The sequence below is a fragment of the Thalia democratica genome, chromosome 6, assembly GCF_965202585.1.
Source record: "Thalia democratica chromosome 6, ktThaDemo2.hap1.1, whole genome shotgun sequence".
Taxonomy (NCBI): domain Eukaryota; kingdom Metazoa; phylum Chordata; class Thaliacea; order Salpida; family Salpidae; genus Thalia; species Thalia democratica.
The window spans coordinates 45403727-45425711 of record NC_139170.1 but is presented as its reverse complement, the minus strand read 5'-3'; the positions used below and the strand labels follow the sequence as shown (position 1 = coordinate 45425711).

At 27.8% G+C, this 21985-nt stretch overlaps 1 protein-coding gene across 1 annotated transcript; it reads right to left on the bottom strand.

Annotated features, from left to right (window-relative positions):
* Window positions 1-2810: 2810 nt before the first annotated feature.
* On the bottom strand, window positions 2811-21647 carry LOC145839588 (DNA damage-binding protein 1-like). Its single transcript, XM_082947203.1, has 27 exons — window positions 21575-21647; window positions 19307-19458; window positions 19003-19122; window positions 18615-18710; window positions 18093-18221; window positions 17163-17277; window positions 16655-16767; window positions 14227-14394; window positions 13896-13989; window positions 12650-12862; window positions 11731-11936; window positions 11239-11428; window positions 11030-11130; window positions 10645-10771; window positions 10254-10361; window positions 9464-9674; window positions 8416-8527; window positions 8115-8210; window positions 7744-7855; window positions 7043-7207; window positions 6519-6613; window positions 5718-5894; window positions 5123-5232; window positions 4741-4885; window positions 4166-4326; window positions 3457-3571; window positions 2811-3033 (listed from the first exon to the last, which is right to left on the bottom strand). Exons 1-27 carry the CDS (start codon window positions 21633-21635, stop codon window positions 2950-2952), a joined length of 3576 nt encoding a protein of 1191 aa, XP_082803329.1. The 5' UTR covers window positions 21636-21647; the 3' UTR covers window positions 2811-2949.
* Between the last annotated feature and the right edge of the window lie 338 nt (window positions 21648-21985).

The window sequence follows — 21985 nt, the reverse complement described above, 5'->3', positions numbered from 1 at the left end:
TTTGGTCTGAAATTTTTGAAACTTACAACAAATATTCTAGTGTTTGTAAAAAAAGTTTTCAAAATTCTTAGGCACAATCGACGGAAGATATAAAACTTACACAAGATATGCTTGGGTTTGTCGAGGAAAAATAAATCAGCCCGTAAAGTTTACGAAATTGGCTCACGACCAATTAGAGTTATTTTTTACTAAAACGAACATAAAAGCTTAACGCCCTTAAAACTTTTTACTAAACAGAAAAATTTGTGTATTTAATCCAGGCTGACAAACATTGCATTTACTCAAACTAAATTAAAAAAAACACTTTGTGCGCAGTATGATTAACATAAAAGTTTGATTATATCACTTCGTGAGCCAACTTGAGCTTGTCTTACAGCATACGAAAGTACAGGTTTAGGCTTTGTAGACCTGGCCGTTTTCTTTAATAGTTTTAATAACAGATAATTTTTATAAACAATCTAAAGATCTTAACACAAATTATTGAATTGATACATAAAATATTTTGATTAGTTTATATGCCTTTTAATGTGCGCTCACTCAGTGGTGTCAATAAAAATAGTTTTGTTTTGCACATGAATATTAGTTACAACTAAAAATTTTATTTTAAAATATACATGTATTCATTCTTTGTGTAGTTTCAAAAGCTATACTAACAGGTTTTTATGTTCTTCGTCTGTACAGAAATGACAAATCATCAAATGTAGAATGCGCTTTAAAACAAATGTACACGATTTTTAAACAATGTTTCGTTTCATTGGATGTTCAATGTAAATTGCTTTGAAAACATAAAATAATAAATAACAAAAAGAAGTTGTACAGACTGCAAAAATAGTAGTAGATTGAAAAAAATCTTCTTATACTTGCTTTAAGTTCTTAATTATTAAGTATAAAAAAACAAAACGCGATTATGCTGAAGTTAAAGTTATTTGAATCATTGAAACTCATAAATACAACCTAAATAGTTAGTAGGTAGCTAAATAGTTTAAACTTTAATTTAAACATCTTAATTAACTAAATGATCAACTGTTTCCAGGTTTTGAGGATTTAACGTCTAAGACGTAAATTTACTACAAAAATAAAAACTTTTTTATATGGTCAAGTGACGTTTAACGGTTTAGAATAACTTTCTACAAATAATCAAATTTAAAATATAAAGTTTTCAAGTTTTGTGTTATTGAAAATACTTTTTATTAAAATATTTTTTATCCATAATATCGTAAACTAGTGATTTATGTTTTATTAAAAGCAAACTAGTTATGTAAAATCAAAGGACTTTTAAATCATCGAGCTATTGATGTAATAAATATTTAACTTCCGTATTTTTGGATTCAACAAAACCAACTCTTAACAGCTGTTTTGCTTTTATTATTGACAGTTAAATATAAGACTGTTTCTTTTTTAAGATTTTATTTCTACAAAATAGTTTCGAAGTGTGTAATGATTTTAGTCTTCATTTTACCAAGGCAGTAGTTTGGTCTGCCTTACTTCATAACCTAATCTGATTAACTTGTTTGCATAAGCAAAATAGTTGACATTAAAACAATTATTATACTATTAAGTTTAATTAAGTTTTTTAATTTCTGTTACTTCACTTTGTACAGAAAGTAAGCAAAAAGAATACCACATGACTATAATTAAGTACAAGGTCAATGCAATACTTAGTGTTTATAAACAAACTAAAATGTACCAAACAGAAGTTCTAAATCTTCCGTCAATTATCCTTCAGAACTTCTTCTTGATCTTTATTACAATCTCCGGAATTAGTTATTACGTTACATTTATCCTTGACAAGATGTTAAAAGGTATCAAAATTGTGTGCGACCCAATAACCGTAAGGTTTTTCCGTGCACTAGGTCCAACTACTTAAAGCGCTTTTTTATTGTTCTACAAACAATTATTATTTTTGCCGCTTTATTAGTTAAGGTGAAATATTAAAATTATTCAAGAGTCCCAAGTTTCATAATAGCCACCGCCTTTCTAAAATCACCTAATAAAACTGTCATTATGAAATGTATTAAGGGTTATCTTGGCTGTTTTATAGCAAAATATAATATTATGCATAGACAAAATTCATTGTTTTTAAGAGCAACTAGATTAAGTGGGTTGGGAATGTAAAAAATATATTTAGGAGATATTTTTATTATGTGCTTTAAAAATTCTTGATGCATTTGTGTAGGGGACTCAGGCTGATATTTTTTTATATTGTTATTGTTGCTTCTTTTTTTCAAGTACACATGTAAACTAAAAATTTAATAGGTAATTTCGGAAATTTCGAATCATTATAAATTAACAAAATTAAGGATAAATTTAGTTATATCTTCTAGGAGTTAAACTGAGTTTCAAGTTTCAGAATCATCAGTTTAATTAGTTAAAAAATTGACTAACTAATTTAAAAATAACTTCTACAGACTTTCAAGTACTGCAATTTTAGGTGCGTTACAGTTTCAGTGAAACTATTTAATTTTAACTCAAGCTGCAATGAAGTTGTTATTATTCTTTGTATTATATTAAAGTAAGTATTAAAAAAGTGCTACTTTTAATAATCGAAAACTGAATCGGACATTTAAGTTTATTAACAACTTACAAAGAAAAAACTCAAATAACTTTAGTACTGTAAGAAAGACTCATAATAATAACAATGTGTATCGAGTATTTTTTAGCACAAATTGTAAATTTATATAATTTTTTTTTAATAGTTAATAGTTTAGATCGTTGGGTCTTTTATAAAAAAAGTTTGAATTACTATTGAACAGTTTCTTTTAAATCTAACAACTAATTAGATATATTTTGACACTATAACTTAGTTTAAATAAAAATGTAAATGATTGTCGCTTATATGATAAAAACATAATTTACAAAAATTCAACAACTCAACTAGAAAAGACAAAAACTTTAAACTGAAACCACCTTAGCTCTTATGAAGAATAATATATTAACTAAAGATATATTTCAATGCAAGCGATTTAGTTCTTCTATTTTCTTCACAAGCTCCTCTAAAGTCACATCTCTTTTCCCGCCATTTCCGTCTTTAATCTGAAAACAGTGTTTATATGCTTTAATGTGAATTACTGAGTATACATGCACAAAAATATTGTGTTTATTCAAACAGTAGTTTAAATACAGCCTGGCTTTTAGGCTCTATTATGGAAAAATAAGTCATATAAAAAAGTTGATTAGTATTTTTACAGTAGAAAAAAATATTTTTAGCATCAAAAAAAGTCGATTTATCAACATTAGTAAACATTTCAAACAAAATACACATATACATAAAACTTAACTATCTAAAGCAATTTCACTCAAGTACGCTGTGATATTCAAAAAAAAAGCTACTAATACAAATAACTTGTAAAATGTCTTCTATTAAATACTAGGCGATACTATGCAAAGTTGCACGATACTTATTACAGTAAAAACTGTAATAAGAGCGATACTGATAAAAACAACAACAGTTCTTACAGTCAGTCCTTTGGCGATCTTCTTTTTGGCCTCGGCGGGCAGATCCAACAAGCTCTCGATCAGGTCTCCGTCGATCACGTTCTTCTTCGGGCTCTCCTCCACCCTTCTGCACGATCTGTCGTTTTTAAAATAGGGTCTGAAAGTATAAATGTGCTGTGTTAATTTTAAAATAGGGTCTGAAAGTATAAATGTAACGTGTTAATTTTTGAATAAAAACCACAGTGTGGTGGTTCTGTGGTGAAATTAAATGACTGATTTTGTTACTTTTATTTTTTTAAATTTAATGCCATTCCTTCAGGTTTATCTTTGTTATAATTTATTTGTCAAAAATTTAACACACGATAAAGATATGTATCACTTTTACAGATTATTCATTATTTGAAAATTAATGAACTTAAAAAATTAAATATATTAATCACATTTATAGTTTTGTTTTAATTTCTATGTTTATTTTCAGAATTTTCATTCTTGTAATTTATTTGTTAATAAAACTTTGCATACAAAAATATTGCGTACAAAAAATATATCTGTTTAACTTTTGATAAAATGTGCAGCATATTTTAGAAATATTTTAGAAACAAAATACTTCATTATTTAAAACTTAACAAACAAATTAAAACCTGAAACTACGGTCGTTAACATATCTATTTGACAATAAAACTTGACACTGTTAATTTAATAATTATAAAATACAGAATATTATTAAAACCTGAAACTGCGGTACTTGTCGTGTTTCAACCCACCGATTCCCTCCTTCTCAACCTCCATCTTCCTCTCAATCCTGGAGAGGAATTCGAAAGATTCTTCCTCGATCGGGAGGATCATCCCGATGGAACCCGTCACCGTTCCGTATAATAACGACTCCGAGTGCTACAAAAAAAGGTCAAGAAAAGTTTTGTTAGTCTATTATATTTTAAATTCTATTATATTTTAAAAAGCATGTAAATTATTTGGTATTAAAATGTTAGAAGTATGTGAGTAGAACAATATCGACTCCGAGTGCTGTTGAGAATTAAGTTCATTTTTTTCAATTGCTTGGTTAACAATTTAGTAACCTAAATACAAACAATTCTGCAAGGGTAAAATATTTGAATAAGTTATATCAGTTTCTTTGTTTAAATAACTTTGATTTTATTAAATATTAAACGTGGTATAAAATTTAGAGCGATCTTCTCTTAACTTATACAAACAAGACTTTTTTATTACCCACAACTTTGCTATAAAATACAAAAAGCACTGTTTTTTTTTATATATACATAAACAAAACTATTTATTTCTACCCACCCTTGTTTTGAGTTCAGTTTCAACGACGGAGTCCATGACCAGGCTGCCCCTCTGAAAACAATTAATCAGGTCTCCCACGTTGAACATGGCCACTTCTTCCATTCTTTCCGCCGCGTAACTGCTGCTGTCTGATTGGTCCCTGACACTGGGGTTTGTTTATATTAATTTTAAATGCTATACAAATTAAATATTATTTAATTATTTTTTTTTGTCTTATAAATAGAGTCCTTGTGATAGAAAAACCTTACTTAATTCATAATAAATTTGTTTATATGATAAATTTAAAGTCAACACATTGTCTTTTTTTGTTAAATGACAACTTTCATGAAATAAGTAATTATTTAAAATCATCTCTTAAAGTAAGTTTACATCCCAACCAAACCTTTGTCGCTGGCAAACGAAGACGTTGTTGAAATTTTCGCTTCCAATGTAAGTTTCCGCATCAATGACTTCGCATGCCGACATCCAATTCGGGTTGTAATCTCGCGACTCCTGTTTACAAAATTTAATAGAAAAGTTGCTTGAAACAAATCTATCACTGAACTGTGTCCTGAAGACTTTAACATAACAACACTTTATGAACTTTTACTTTAATTAACATTTTAGGGAAAACAAAAAAGCTATAATTTACGGAAACTGTGTTTTTATGAGACTCATGTTCGAAACGTCACAGGTTAAAAAAGAACTAAAAAGGCAAATTAGCTGATTTAAAAAGTGAAAAACTGTACGTGAACAGATTAACTCAACTTTTAGCTTTCTTTAAAAAGCAATACCTGAACTTCAAAACTTATTCATCTAAATGTAGTTAACAGACAAACATATTTTGAAAAACTAAATACTTGGTTAGTTATTTGCTAATTGTCATCTCTGAATTAAAAATAATTAATTTAATTTAAATACTGAATCGAGAAATTAGTTACAACAACTACTTAAAACATCAGAATCAAAAAAAACATCACAATGTACAAGTTTCAAACTTCTTCGAGAAGGCCTTCTTTTTCCTTGTACTTGTACACGGACATGCTCCTCATCAGGTCGGCGATCAGTATCTTGTCCTCGTACACCTTCATGTGCACTATTATCACGTTGCCGTACTTGGTAGTTTCCTGTACCAGCTTGCACTCGCTCTCCATATTCAACTTGTACACTGATACCTGTTTGATATTGTTTGTTTGGTTGTAACTTAAATATATATATATAAAAAACTTGTCGAACCTTTTTTTTTGTGAATAATTTTTTTTAACTTTTTTGACGAAAATGATATGGTTTTAAGTAAAAATAGAATTGTTTTGCAATAGACAACTTATAAAATTACACTTCAGCTTGTTTGAACTAGCTTGCTTAATTACATTATTTAATTTCTTGTCTGATTTTGAAAACTATTTTAAATACCTGTGAAGTTTTGGTTAGATTACGATTATTTCAAGCTTCTAAGCAGATAATTTGTTCGATTTATTTTCAAATACTTTTCAAAAAGACTACTTGTTGGTGGTAGAAATAATATAGTTTTTAAGGGGACATTTATTAAAAGTATTTAGTTGTAGCCTCCATTATAAAACTTAATGCACATAAAAAATTCTCTTTTGGAAGTACTTTAAAAAAAATATACCTAGGAGCTGGAAATACTTTTTTATTGACTCTTTTTAACAATGTGATTCTACTTGAATAAGAATTATTTTAACAACTGATGATCTTTTATAATTTTACACAAGAGCAAAACGTTGTGTTGTCTGTAATAGTATGCTAAAATGATATCAAAAAGTTTACATAAAACATACCTGATTATTGATTGCAGCCACAAGGTTGCCCTTCAAATTACCAACCGAATAAACCGCACCTTTAACCAGAGTTTCCGAAAACAAATTCAAATTGTCTGTTTAAAATACTTTTGTTAATATTTGTAAAAAAATTACAAGTTTCAGCAAGTTCTAAAATAAAATCTAAATAGATTTTAAAAATTAGAGTTCAGACTTTTCAAAACTGCGTATAAAAAGTAAGTTAATGCAAAAATCCAATTAAGTATACCATTATTCAACATTTATTTAAATCAACAGTATAAAAACAATCTAGTTTAATGTGAATCTTGTAAACGTTAAATTTTTATCGACCTAATGAGTTAAAAGTGTAAATTCAACTGAAATTTAATTTGCTTTAAATTATTTATAGTTTGTTTGTAGCAAAATACTTTGACTAACAATATAATTAAGTTCTTCAAGACAAGTTTGGTTTATTATTATCAAGCATTAATCTAAAAGCATATTATTTATTTTAAAACACTATGCATAACAACATTCGAACAAACTAGTATCTTGGTCGTATTTGAACAGCAGTATCCGTCCCTGCTTGGGTTCACTCTCGTTTTCAAGCACGTAGGCAGTGCCGCACACGTACAAAACCTCGTCGCCAACCTTCATCGACATCACCGACAACACTTCCTCGTACTGCGCCAGCTCGTATGAGTACATCACTGTTTGGAAAGTTATAAAGCTGTTTACAAATTCATACAGACTATAAAAAAATATAATACTTTTAACTACTATTAACCTTAGATGTCAAGTTAATCTTTTTTGATCAATATAATACTGTTTAGTTAAAAGTAATTTTATTTAATACTTGCATACTCGTATGAGTACATCACTGTTTGGAATATTCAAGTAAAAATTATATACAACGTTCATTGAAGTACCATTTTCATAACTTAGTTGGTTGTTTTTTTGCAAAATTTAAACACAGGATCTTTTGAAAGATAAAAACATTTTTGAACTGTAGATGTCTAGTCTGCCTCTTTTTTATTGTTATTGCTGATTTATATAAGTATCTTTGTGTTTACTCGTGAGACAATAAGGCTATACAAAGATTAAAAATATATATATTAAAAACTAACCTAATAACCTAGTTTGTACAGAAAAAAACAATCTAAAATTAATTAGCTTGCAGTATGTATAATTATTGTTAAGTAATTTTTTTGGTAAAACAAATTGTTTGTGTAAATTTAAATCAAACCTTCAAACGTGGCGGCGTTCAAAATAATCAGACTGCTGATGGATATCATTTCACCGGCGTAGTTGTAAGTAGATTTACTCGCGTTGTTCCGATCCTTCCATACTCTTGTTGCCTTTAAAGTAAGGAATTTAAGTGCTATTGTTGTAGTTACTAAATGATGTTGCGTTTTTAATTAAACGCAAATCTAAGTTGGTTTTAACAAAAAATATTCACATGGGCTTATAAAGTCAGCAAATAGTACATATTTTTTTTGTTTAAACAACCATGTTTAGCAAGCTTAAAACTCATAAAAGTAAATAAAAACAAGACATATCCTTGCTATATATGTATGCGTTTATCTGTTTATTTATCGTTGTATGTATACAACTCACAGTGGTGCTAGCACACTTTTTATTAGGTATCAGCTGCAATTTGTCATCTACGTATTCGTGCCTGATGGTTCCCACTGCGAACGACTGTGTTTCTTTCTGTAAAAAATATATATCTTAATATTTTAGTTGCTTTCAAGTGTACTGAATAATCAAAATGTTAAAAATGTATATTTCGTTTTATAACGGTTTTGTGAGTGAATAAAACAACAATCATAGAAAAAACGTTGTTTTACAATAAAATAAATCATTAGGACAATTAAATACTACAAAAAGTAGTTATCAAAACAACAAAATATTATACCTGATAGCAGATTCTCCTGGGACATTCTCCCAACTTAACAGTGCGAATGTGCAGTTTCTGAATCGCGTCTATTTTGCCGATCGTCACCACTTTGTCGCTTGCTATCGCCAAACTGAAATAACAAAATTATTATTATAAAAAAGCTGGTCTTGAAGTGAGTTATTTAAAAGTAACCGAACAATTGGGTTAGAGTTAACTGTAAAGTTTAAATTTATTTATTTTTTATATTAAAACACCAACAAGTTATAGTACACAAATCAAGAATTAATGTTATACAATAAGTTAAGTATGTCTACATACTTTTTTTAAGTTAGCAGCAGTCAACATTTCTATAAACCATTGAGACAACTAATACGAAAATAAAAACAATCTTAGTTCAAAAAAATCAAAAGCCACACAACCAAGGATAAAAATACAGTACATTAACATTATTAGTTTTATCTCCCAAGATTTAATTTAACTATATTTAAAATAAAATACAACGTTCTGTCAGGAGGGCTTCCCCGCTTAAAAATAAACTTTAGTTATTATATATATTAAATATGTTACTAAAAATGCATTCAAAAATAAAATGCTTTAAAAAGATTCAAAAAAAAATACTAAAAGTTATCTTTAGTGTCTATTCAAGTTGAGAGATATTATTGTTCATACTTAGACTGAATTATTTGACTGAAATGATACTGGTAATTATAAACCAAACAAACAAACCTCTCGGATATATTGAAATAATAAATTCAAATGTATTTTTATTATATTATATTATTTAGCTGAATCAATTTTAAACATTTAAGTAACCGTCGTCGATATTGTTATAACGCATTAAGTCAGTTAATACCCAGGTCTGCATAAACATAAAAAACAATTCTAATCGGTCGATCGGTAAAACTAGTAACTTTACACCATTCAAATAATCACCTTTCTGGGTGCCCAGTTGAATCGAGCACGCAGCATTTAAAATTTTTAAAATAACAAAAGTTTAATGTATGAAACTTTTGCTTCAAGCAACTTAATATAAGTTATTGTTATTATTTTCATACCAAACAAATACCTCTCGGGGTAGCCTGTGGAATCGAGCACGCACATGTGGGTGACCTTCTTCATGTTGACCGAGCTGATCACCAGCTTCTTGTTGCTGCTGTACACCACCGAGGGTCGGTCGCTGCACGAGAACACCGAGCACGCTCCTTCCTTCGACCTGAAAAGTTTCAGTTTGGGGGGATTGTTGGTCAGGTGGATCTTCTTCTTGTCCGTCATCTCGCCTGAGTGGAGGGTGAATGATTTTAAATTGTTTATAATCAAAATTATATTTTAAAGTATATAGAGTGTTGTAGGACATATATGTATGCACATTGTTTTATAGTTTTATAGTTATACCGTTTTTTTTTTTTTTGATTTTTTACATTTAAGTATTTAAATGAAAATTAGTTTAAAATGATCGCGAGCAATTTGACTTGTGGATTTAAAATTAACTTGTAACTTTGAATTAGTGTGCAGAACTTAGAATAATTTCATGTTAGTTAGTTTTCAATAATTTCAAATATTTCTCATTATCATAATTGGTTATTTAGTTTTTTGATCTTCCAAAACTTAAAATAAAACTTTAGTTAGTTTAAGGTTATTTTAAATTACTATTCAGAAATTATTGTTGTGATACTTATATTATAATTTACCTTTTTTCAAAATAACTTAATTTTAAATTGAGATCATTTTGAGTCATAAATACAACAATTTTATTAAATCAAAACTTATTTCGTAAACATTAAAGTATGAATTCATTCTTTGAAAAATGAACTTATGCAAACCAGTATTTAATTTTAAACACTGCACAGCAAACTGACCTGTTTTACAGTCGATTTTGTAGTAAAACAGGTGACCGTTTCCGATTGTGACCAGGCAGTAGTTGATGCCTTCAAAATTGACCAAGACGACAGATCGAGGTTGGTAATCTGAAATATAAAAAAACAAAATAGAAGTACACGTGATAATACAAACACTTAAACATGGAGTCTTTTGAAAGAATATGCTCACGTTATTGACTATAAATTTAACTACTCAATTTATACGTATTTGAATTTATAGTTAGACAATATATTGCTATGCACAGATGCACCGTTCTCAAAGCACAGATGAATTTTCAGTAAAAGTACATATAACTGCTGGAAGGACAAGCATTAAAAATTGAAAAAATTTTATATAAAACATAATTAAGCCAAATCAAACAAAACAAACGTTCAGAAAGCGTATCAGTGTACAGTAGTTGCAAGTGAGGGATGCTCAGCATGTTGATCGACATTTCCCGCCATAACCCGACCGAACACAGAGAAGCTCTCTCGTTCACCTGACTGTCCGTTTCCATCTGTTAAAATGTTGAGTATGTTGTTAAAATCTTTAAAGTTCAAAATCAAGATTATTTCATGACGAGTTGTCACTTAAAATGGACTTTATATAAACATTTCTATCTATGATTGTATAGTCTTATAAAACTAATCGGTATAATTAACCGTTAAACGTCGCATACAAGCATAAGTTAGTTGAGACTTAATTTAATTTATTTGTTTTTTGTAAAAAAGTGTTTAGTTGTCTCTGAAAATATTTCGTAAACTAAAAAACAAACATTTTCGGCATCCGTATCTTTTTCCTGTGATGAAATGGGATCAATACTCAAGCAAGCGATGTTGTTCTTAAAATTCTTCTCCCCTTCCTTTATCAGGTCTCCTGTGAAAATATAAATCTTATTAATTTGTTCATACTTTACAAAAACTGTATACTATTTTCGAAAACATCATAAAAAGTACTAGTGTAAAATAAGATCCCAAAACTAACTGTTTGCGATGTTGAAGTAGAACAGCTGATTAAATTCCTCTTTGCTGGGGTCGATGGTTGCCACTAGCAACTGAAAGTTGTTGCTGGTTGCCATGGTGATATGACTGCCCTTATCCGGGGTCCAAATGACCGGGTTTGAGTCGCCCTTTCCGTTATCTACCGTAAGCAGCCGGACTTCTTTTGAAGTGACCTGATTATTTAAAATTATGAAAAATAAAGTTAAGGTGTGTCAACACATCATATTTATTTTAAGTACTGATTGTAGATATTAGTTAATTTTTTATAAGAACTTGTGATGTTATTATAAATGAGCATTTAAAAAGTTTTACTTAAAACAAATTAACATTTTGTAAACATTTTTCAAACAATCAATCAATTCTTTTCAATGTTTTTTACGAATTAAAACAACCTTCAAAACTGTATTATAAAGGCCATTGAAAGCTTACAATCATTTAAACAACCAAAAATTTTCATTATTTACAAACTTCAAACCTGCAATATCTGATCATGCACGACATTGGATGCGTACAGGCACCTCGCTTCAGTTTCGAATCCCTCCACGTTCACTTCTTCCGCCTCCTCCCCGTAAAACTTTATTATCCTGCAGTGGTCGATCCCGCTCACCACCAGCGAGTCCTTCCTCTGCCTGTCCGCTTCCGTTTGCACCAGGCCCCACCCCAATCGCAACGACCACATGCCTGCGTTTTTATTGACAATTAAATTTGTTTTCACTTAACACATAAAATCTCAACGACCACATGCCTAATATAGGTTTGTTTCATCAATATGTTAGTTTGGAAGTATTTGTTTTTATTTGCAAGCTCTTATTTTATTATTTGCAAAAAGTTTTTATTTTAACATCGAGTCTGTATAATGTACAAGTTTATCCACCTTATAAGGCTGGTAGATTAAAGGGTTTAATAAAATGTTAGTTTTACAACATTTAAACCAGAAATAATAATCTTGTTGTTATCTGATGCTCAACTGTCACTCGTACACTCTAAAAATCAATGCTCGGCTACTAATTATGATTATTAAACCCTCAACTTTTTTACCTTACTGCTAACTTTAATTGTTAACACCTAGCTCTTTATCTTTATATATTTAGTCTTCAAAGCCTAACCCGAAAAGGAATTATGTTTAAGTTTAACATTTCATATCAAAAACTTGTTTAAAAAACCTTATTCTAATTTCAAATGATGTATAGGTAAAACGCATTCAATAAATGTTATAAGTTTTTTTAACACAACAACAAATAAGTTATCATTCTACCCGTTATAATTCACGACCAATCATTGAAGCTAACACCAAAAGTTTCCATTTATTTTATAATACTAAATAGCTTATTCAGAATCAATTGAAACATTTCTCAACTATTTCACACCACATCAAATTGATTGTCACAACCAACCGTTGACGCTCATGTCGAAGGAGGCGTGCTCCTGAATTCCGATCCCGTTCCTGATGACGCGGATGCTTCCGTCCCTGTACGCCCCGCTGCACGTCACCAGCTGCGACTGTCCCTGCTGGTCCAAGTCCACCACGCACATGTCCGCCACCGGTCCCACGTTCTCGTACGACTCGAGAACTTCGATCGTCTGCGGACCGTCACCGTTTCCGCCCTCTGAAAATTTGTGTGATTGTTCCGATTATTAGTTTAATTGTTTTGTATATCGTCTGTTACAAAATTCAATATTGTAATATTATATGTAACATGTACATTGCTGGGCATTAAAACATTGAACAAAATTTTATGCAAGCTTGTTTCAGGATAAATGTTATTAGACAATTCAATTTATAAAACTATAACACTTAAAGCTTTTTTAGAAAAACCAAAGTTTAAGAATTGCCTGTTAGATTTATTTTAAGTGCTAATTTTTTTTTTACTGATTCATAAGTTACAAACATGTTATTGTGAAATAGTTCTTGAGTTTGTTTAAGTATAAAAAAGTAGTACCTGAATTATTTAAAACAAAATTCAATTTGAGTAGACCTTGACTTTTGCTTATTAAAAAACTTATACAATATAATATAATATAATTTACTTATATACTATATTAATAATAGCAAACTTTTGGTAAACTTGACACTAAGTATAAAGTTTAGTCATACAGATGACACAAAAGTTACATGTGTAAGACTGCTTTGTAATATGCGTCGCGTTTAAAAAATATGAACTAAATATATATTCTATCATTTACATAAAATAACAATTAATTTACCTTAATCATGTTTACAAATATTTATTAGGTTTTTTAAAATAATTTATATACTTAAATTAATTTTTTTTAGTAGTGGTTTTATTGAACATCTTTCTTGTTAATTGTTCAAAAACATGCACATAAAGTTTTACTGCATACAAGCTATCTAAAAAACTTCAACTGTTAAAATTTGTTTAAAAATTTATCGTGAAGAATCTTTTTTTTAGTAAATGATTGTTACTTATATAGTAATATTTGATTTTTCATTTGCACGGACAAAAGGTTTAAAGGCATTAAGTACAAGAAATAAATTTAAGTGCGTATGTGCTAAAATTTATAAAAAATATTTTATTATCACCTTTTATTTATTTTCAATAAATTGTTAACAGTTTATCTAAGCATGATATAAAGTAAAAATATCAAAACATATATTTTTTATCAAAATTTTCCACCCACCTTCATTCAATTTGATGAGTTGGGAATCGCTGAATTTTGATCCAATGTACACGAACGAGTTATCTAAATAGGTGATGGACTCCGGAATTGAAGTCTGTTGTTTTGAATTAATGTTTCAAATTTTATTGTGCTTACTCAGAAAAAACATTGAAAAACCACAAAAAAGTAAGTTATAATAGTACTGGTGTCACTAATCGAAACCCTTGTATTATAAAAATTTTAGATTTTTCAAACCAAATTAAAAATAATAAAATAACGTGAATGAAAAATTCACATTACTTAACACGTACAACGTGAGCCATTAACTTGAGTATAAAATAACAAATCGCACTTTGCCGAGGTGGTGAATGTTTAAGCTCAGCACCGGTCTCCTCGCACCTGGTTCCACGTTAGGGGAATCACCGAACTTGAGAACGAGCATCATCAGGTCCCCGTCCAAGTTGCCCAGCAGTATGCGGGAGTAATCTTCGTCAATCGGCTCCCAGCAGGTTATCGGGTGCTGTTACAGAAATTAAGCTTTTTTAATAACTTAAACAGTATCTAAAATTCTTGCATAGGATAAAAATAAAAAGACTAAAATATTTAAAAAAATTATTAATAGAAATTATTTTGGATTAATTAAATTATGTCAGTTTAACGCTTTGGTAGGAATTGGATAAAAACTGTTAAAATAATAGACGGAAGAGATCATAAAATAAATGGTGTGAATAAATTGAAAGTTTTACAAAACTTTTATTAAACAAAAATTATGTAAAATTTTTAATTTGGCTTGAACGAAGTCATTATAAGTATGTATTGTACATAAACTTAAATTAAAACATGTATAATTAGGTTAAAAAAAGTTTATACACTACATGTAATTATGCACCAGATAAACTTATTTTAAATTTTATTGACTACACTTCATTAACAACATATACTTAATATCTTAAAATCAAGGTTCTCTAACGAACCTAATTTCACAAAACCCAAAATATGTTAAAGAATAAATTAAATTGATAGAAATCTAAATATTTTAATATTAACTACAATTTCTGTTTAGAAATGAACAAAAGTTAATGAAAAAATTATTAAATATAAACCTACATATTGACAATTACCTTAAGAATTAATAAAATGCGTAAAAAGTAAGCTTTAAGTAGGCATTTTGTTTAGTAAATTATTTAAATAAAACTATTTGTAATTGTTTAATAAATATTATTTTATAAGAAAGGAAGACTCTACACATAAGAAAAACGTATGAACACATATATTAAAACAATATTTTTAAGGAACTTCAAAAAATTAATAGTAAAGCTAATTTATATGCTTTTTCAATTTAAAAATGCATTGTATTAGTATTAAATGAAAGTGTATTGAATCTATAAATAAAATATTACTATATATTACTGCTACAACGTACAATTAAACGTGACATCATCATTATGACATGGTCAGACTAGTTTTTGTTTTAATTTAACTATCATATAAAGCATATATATCAATGTCAATGTACAACAAGAAAAGTTAATTATTAGTTAAAACAACTACTGACTAATGATTAAGGACTTAAAACTCAACAAAAATCTAAAACTTAATAAAGAGTTTAATCCGGTACATTTAAACATTTGTAATTAAGGCCATAGGGAGTCGATATTTTTTTTAAAAGATGATCTTATTTTGTAGAACTTAATTTTCACTATCAGAAAAAAATTATACATATAAGACCATGTTAATCGATGGACAGCAAAATGACGTTGATATTTAGCAATTTTTTAAGTCAGGGATCGGCAGCCTTTTGTAGCTCGCGGGCCAATTTTCCTAGGAAAAATTGATCGCGGGCCGCATAATTTAGAAAAAAATCTTAAAGGGCCGCGTTTATTTAAATTAAGTTCTAATAAATAGTAGAAAAATATTGTTTTAGATTAAAAATATGATACACTAGGAAAAGTAGAGCACTAGTTAAGAGTATTTATTGAACAAAGAGCCTAACTGTAATGGTATTTTATATAAGAAATGTATATTTTGGCTGAAAAGGAGTTTGCAGGACGCAGATTTTGACTTTGAAGGCCGAATTTGGTCCGCGGGTCGCAGTTTGCAGACCCCTGTTCTAAGTGATAGCAAGCTTCTAAAATTATAACTAGGCAAAACTCTTACTACTTAAACAAAATTATTTTCATGGATATATGTATATATATATTTATCTAATTATATAAAAACTATAATTTAAACAGCTGTTTCACACATTGAAATGTAAAATTTCATGTGATGTAAGTTACAGTTTATTATAGTAGTGAACAGAAATTTCGATTTTAAAATTTTTTATAATAATTGTGACGTAGCAATGGTTACTGACGATCACATGAAATTTTACATTTCAATGTGTGAAACAGCTGTTAAAGTTATAGTTTTTATATAATTAGATAAATATTTAGCTCCAATTTAATTTGTCGAGCACTATCGATCAGAACTTTTTATAAAACCTTTAATATGTATATATATATACACGGAATTGAGCATTGGAGCGGATTTGAACTCGTTGTTGACACTATAATAATATATATTTATATACAAGTTTTTATTTACAAGTTGCAAACAATAAAAGGTATTGTTTTGCAACTTACTTACATAAAATTTCTAAAATCAAAACTAAATAGAACTCTACTACTTAAACAAAGTTTTTTCAGCCAAAAAACTACCGTTGTATTGGGAATTGATATAAACTATTTATTTACATTATAATATTATTTACACTTTTCTATATAAAAAAATATAACCACCGTGGTATTGGGTATCTGAGCTGATATGAAGTCGTTATTGGCACTGTTCCTCTCATTGACGTAGATGACTGTCTGTTGTCCAATAACTATCAGGCCGTAAGCTGGTTGTGGCACTGTGTGATAATTAAATAATAAATACAAAGTTACTATATTTTATCTATTAACATACAATTATATAACTATCTCTATTGCAATGTATATTTAAAAAAAAGTGGCTTTGTCATTTTTCATAATTTTGGTTTAGTTGTACAAAAAACTGTTACAATTAAAGGTAAAAAAAAGTTTAATCAAGTATTTTCACACTATTGAAAAGCTAATCTGAGAAAAAAAAAACTTTATGATTAATAGAAAAATAGCTTTTCTCTATTTAGGAAACTGTTTCTGTTTGAGTTTCAAGCCATCATAAACTTACAGTGTTGGTTATAATGAAAACACTTTGTATTAACACTAATGTTTAACATACTATATTTTAAAGCAACTTTTTACAGAAGCATTATAAAACTCGCACTTGTAATGAGAACGCTCGCATCCGGGTCTATGTTCTGAAGCTCCCAGGTCGTCTTGACGATTTCCCGGCTTCTCACGTCCAGCTTGGACACCGTGATGTGTCGGCCCACCGTGTTCTGTTTGTGTGGCTGGTGTGACAAAAAAAAATAGAAAAGGTTTTACAACCTGGATCAAAAATCCTTTAAAATGCAAGTTTGAAGATCTAGTAATGGGGGGTTAACGACTTTTTAATTCGGACAATTCAAATTCTTAAAAAAAACTTGAAAGGGTTACAACTAAAAAAGCAATATATATTTGTCAAAAATAAAAAAATTATATGTAGGTCCTATTAATATCTAAAAGCAGTTTATTTTTCATTTTGCAAAATATTGAATATTTTTTGAGATATGGCTTAAATAAAGTACAAAACATAGTTACTTTTTAGTAATTTTAAAATAACTTAAAAATAATTAAGGTACTGCAAAATACAAAAAGTGGCTTGTATATTTTTTTAAGATCTACATATGTGTTTTTTATTTTTTCAAATTTATAAAACTTTTTGAGATATACTGTTTTAAATTTTTTTTAAAGAATTTGAATCGTCGGAATTGGAATTGTCCGAATTTGAATTGTCATGTAATCAGTAAGGGGCGTATATTAAAATTTTCATAAAACAATTTTTTGTTTGTAGATCTAGTGGTGATTTAGCTACATTTTGTTTCAAAAACTTGTAAAAATATCATTTTATGAAATTAAATGTAACATATTAAAATACGCAAACAAAACTACAAAAAACATTATAAAGAGTAAACAAATAATCTAAAAAAACAATAACTTTACATAGTTAAGTTTTCAAAGGAAATATTTAGACTTGACTTTAGAAGTTAACAAAAAAACATTGATGTAAAACTTTAGAAACCAACTTATTCAAAAAATTTGAAAAAACAACTACTTGGTATATCATTGCAACTTGAGGGTTTGTGTTGCAGCCTTTCAGGAATTGCGCGTCGATGATTCCAAGTTGTTCTGTTTTCACGTTGAACGGGGATAGTTCCGTCACCTCGGCATCATAGTGCATGAACTGATCATTGAAAAAAAAAAAAAACAGTTAAAGGGGTTTGGTTTTTTATCCTTTATTATTAAAATAAAATCTATATTGTGTTGAATACTTAAACGCAATACTCTCATTTTAGTAGATTTTTATGTCAGTAGTTAAGAATTGTACACTAGAAAACATATAAAACTTTCAATAAAAAATTCATGTGAAAACCTTTACATGACTTTTTAACACTACAGATTAGAAAAAGTGTTATAAAAAAAGCATGTTGCTTATTTAAATTGAGCATCAAAAAATAACATGTTTTCCTTATAGTTTTTCTTAACATTTTGTTCCAACAAAAAACGAAATCACACCAAAAATTCAAACTCAACAAATACTTATTATATAGTTGTAAACATAAACTTTACTACAAACCTTGAAAACTCCCTCGAACAAACGCAATCCAATCATGTTATTTTCAACGTCAAACATCCCGATGATTCCTGAATCAGGTGGGCGGCCCACTGAATCCTAGTTATACAATATTAACTTTTTTAAATACTTCAAAAGAAGTTCAAGCTTCTTTTAATAAGTAAATAGCACTTACTAATAAAACTATATAACAATTTTAGTTCAAGCAATTTGATTTTTTGTTCCGCTTTTCAAAAAAAATTTCTCATATAAATTTCTAATGAGTTTAAATAATTTAAGCATTTTTAACTTTAATATTTATCCACTAACAAATATTCAAAAACCTTTAAATATCACAAATGATACTTAATTGGAAAAAGAAATATGTAACCATAACAAACAATGAACTAACACTCAAGTTTCCATGGGCTTTGGTGTGTATGTCGAATCCTCCGTCGCTGGTAGGTTTGCAGTAGATCACACTGGCCTCATAGTGATCAGTGAGAAAAAATAAGTAGTCAATCTTTGAGTTCTGTATCAATATCAAACTTATAAAGTGAGGATTCAACATTTTAAGTTATATCAATATGTATTAAAAATATTAACAGAATAAATTAATCCATCTTTGGTACATAAAGCTTTAAATCAACATATATCATGGCTATTATTTTTTAGCATTTTAAAAAGCATAAAGAAAAATTATAATTTGCTCATACTTTTGATGGTTTGAAAAGATTCATGTAAGCAATCTTTCCGAATATGTTTATGTCCCTGACAGCTCTCAAGCCCTCTTGGCAAATTGTGTAAATTCCTATTCGGTTGTTTTTTGCCACAAGCAAGTTCAAGTCATCTTTACTGGTGAAGTTACCTGAAAAGGACATATGTATAATTCAGGATACAATTATGACATATTTAAAATGAAAAACTGAATATTAAAACTTTGAGCTTCAAATTTCATAACTTGTTTTGAAAATTTATACGTATGAAAAAAAATATATGATGAATTTCTTTCAAAACAAACAGTTGTACATAGTTTTTACAGGGACCAAAAGAAAAACTATGTTGTTATGTAATTTATTTGTTTTAAAAAATACAAACACATACCTATTCTGAATCTCCTCTAAGTAGATTATCAACTTGATTTTAAAGTTTATTTCAAAGTAAAAGCATATAATATTTACACTAAATTTAAGTCTTCTAATGTTAATAAAATAATTTTAAACAAAAAAATGCAACTCAAAAATTTCAAACTTGTTTAAAAATTAAATTACATACTTTTTACTAAGGGCATAGGAAAGTTAAGGTTTTATTTTACAAAATTTAAATTAAATTTTAAATAAAAGCTTAGAGTATAAACTATAAGTTTTTTTTTTTTAATTTTTTTTTAATTATAATACATAGACCACTCCTCTTTCACTGTCATTTTCTTAAATTTTTAAAAAATAATTATTAACTTTACTTTCTTTATTTTTAAGTTATTTACCTCAAATTTTCGGTTATGTTCCATGCACTTTAAGAAAACAACCTACGCTAAGAACTTTAAAAAAAAATTGGGAACTATATTTCTATTTTAGAAAATTCACAGAATTTTTAAAATTGCTTTAAAACAGTTGATTTTTTATTAAGTTAAGATTATACTGAAGATAAAGTTTGAGATATATTGCTTAGAAACTGTAAAAATAATTTTCATGAAATAGTCTATTTGCCTTTTTTATTTTGCTCCTTCATAAAGAACCTATTAAACCTCTCAGATTGTGTCTCAACTTATCTCAAAAACTTATTTTGATCAGAAAAAGTGGTAAAAAGCAACTGTTAGTCAAGTTAAAGATCTTAATAAATATATCAACATATAAAAAAAAAAGTTCCAGCCTTAATAGTGCCTTGAATTTAAGTTTGTTTAGGTTTTTTGCTATGTCCATCAATATTTCAAAGCTTTTTTTTGAAAGAATTAAAAAAAAAAGGAACCTATTATAATTTTAGTTACTCAAAAGGCAATCTTAAACAAAATTTTGTTCTAAAAACATGATGAGACGTAAGATCAACATGATTAAACATTTATTTAAAGAAATTCATTGTTTTATGTTAAAAAATTTTAAATATGAACTATAATCTATTTTTTATGATATATAATTAAAAAAATATACATGGTTATATGAAATAATCAGTTTTAGACAGAGTTTCTGAAAAAAGTAAATCAAATACATAATTATCTATGAAACTGTCTAAAATTTGTAAAAGACTTAAATTTCAAGAAATGTTCTTATTATTTTTAAGATAATAAAAAAACAGATGTGTCCTATATTTTAATTACTGTTTTTAGAGATAAGACTGAGAAAAATTGAGACCAGTTGCTAAAAAGTTTTACAACAAGTTATATTTTATAAAACAATAGTAGTACAATTTTTTCAGTCTGAGCCTTCCTTAAAAAATATATTTAACTGTTGTCAAATTTTTAATAATAATTGGTTTATTTTATCATAAGTCATAAAAAGCAAGTGGTAACTCATTTAAGATCTGCAAAATAAAAAAATTCTGAATTAAATGCAGAGCTTCCTCCCTATGACTTTGATTTATTTCAAATTAAATAAAATTTTAAGTTATCAAAGTTTTGTTCATTTGAAATTAGTAAAGATTAGTTAATATTTAGAATTCATATTAATTAAAAAAATATTAAACCCTTAGAAAAAAATTATAATTAAAACCATAATTAATTTAATTCTTTTAAACTTTGTTTATAAGTATTTCAAGTATGGTGTATAAAACTTAAACAAATTTTTTATTTATATAGAAAAAACAAATAAACCATTAATCAATTATACATTTAATTAAAAATATAGAATAATAATAAAAATTAAATAAAATATTTAATGATTTACTGTAAATTAGTTTATTTCAAATCATAAATTTACTTCACAAGTTTTATTTTAAAAATCGTTAACATCATGATTAAAAATAAACATTTAAACACCAGCAAACATTTTTACCTTTCACAGAAAATGAAACAGCTGTAGGTTTCTGGGCAGTAACTATGTACTGGTAAGCCATTAGTACTTTATTTAATCTGCAAATAATACTTTATTGTATTATCTTCAATACACTTGCAATTTTAAGTAAATGAACAAGTAAATAATTTAATTATTTTATTCCGTTAAGTTTTAATGTGAAACAAAATTATTTAACTACTTTTAAATGGGATTAAACTTTTATTTAAAACATGGTACATTAGAAGTTTGTTATTATATTTAAAAAGTAAAAGAGTCTTAAAAGAACTTAATTTATTAAAACTTAAGATGTTTTTCTGCACTATGAATAAATATCACTGAGAAATATTGTTAGGTTCAACTAAGTATTTTTCAAGTTTGGTAACACAGTGTTCCAAACAACTTTTATTGTTT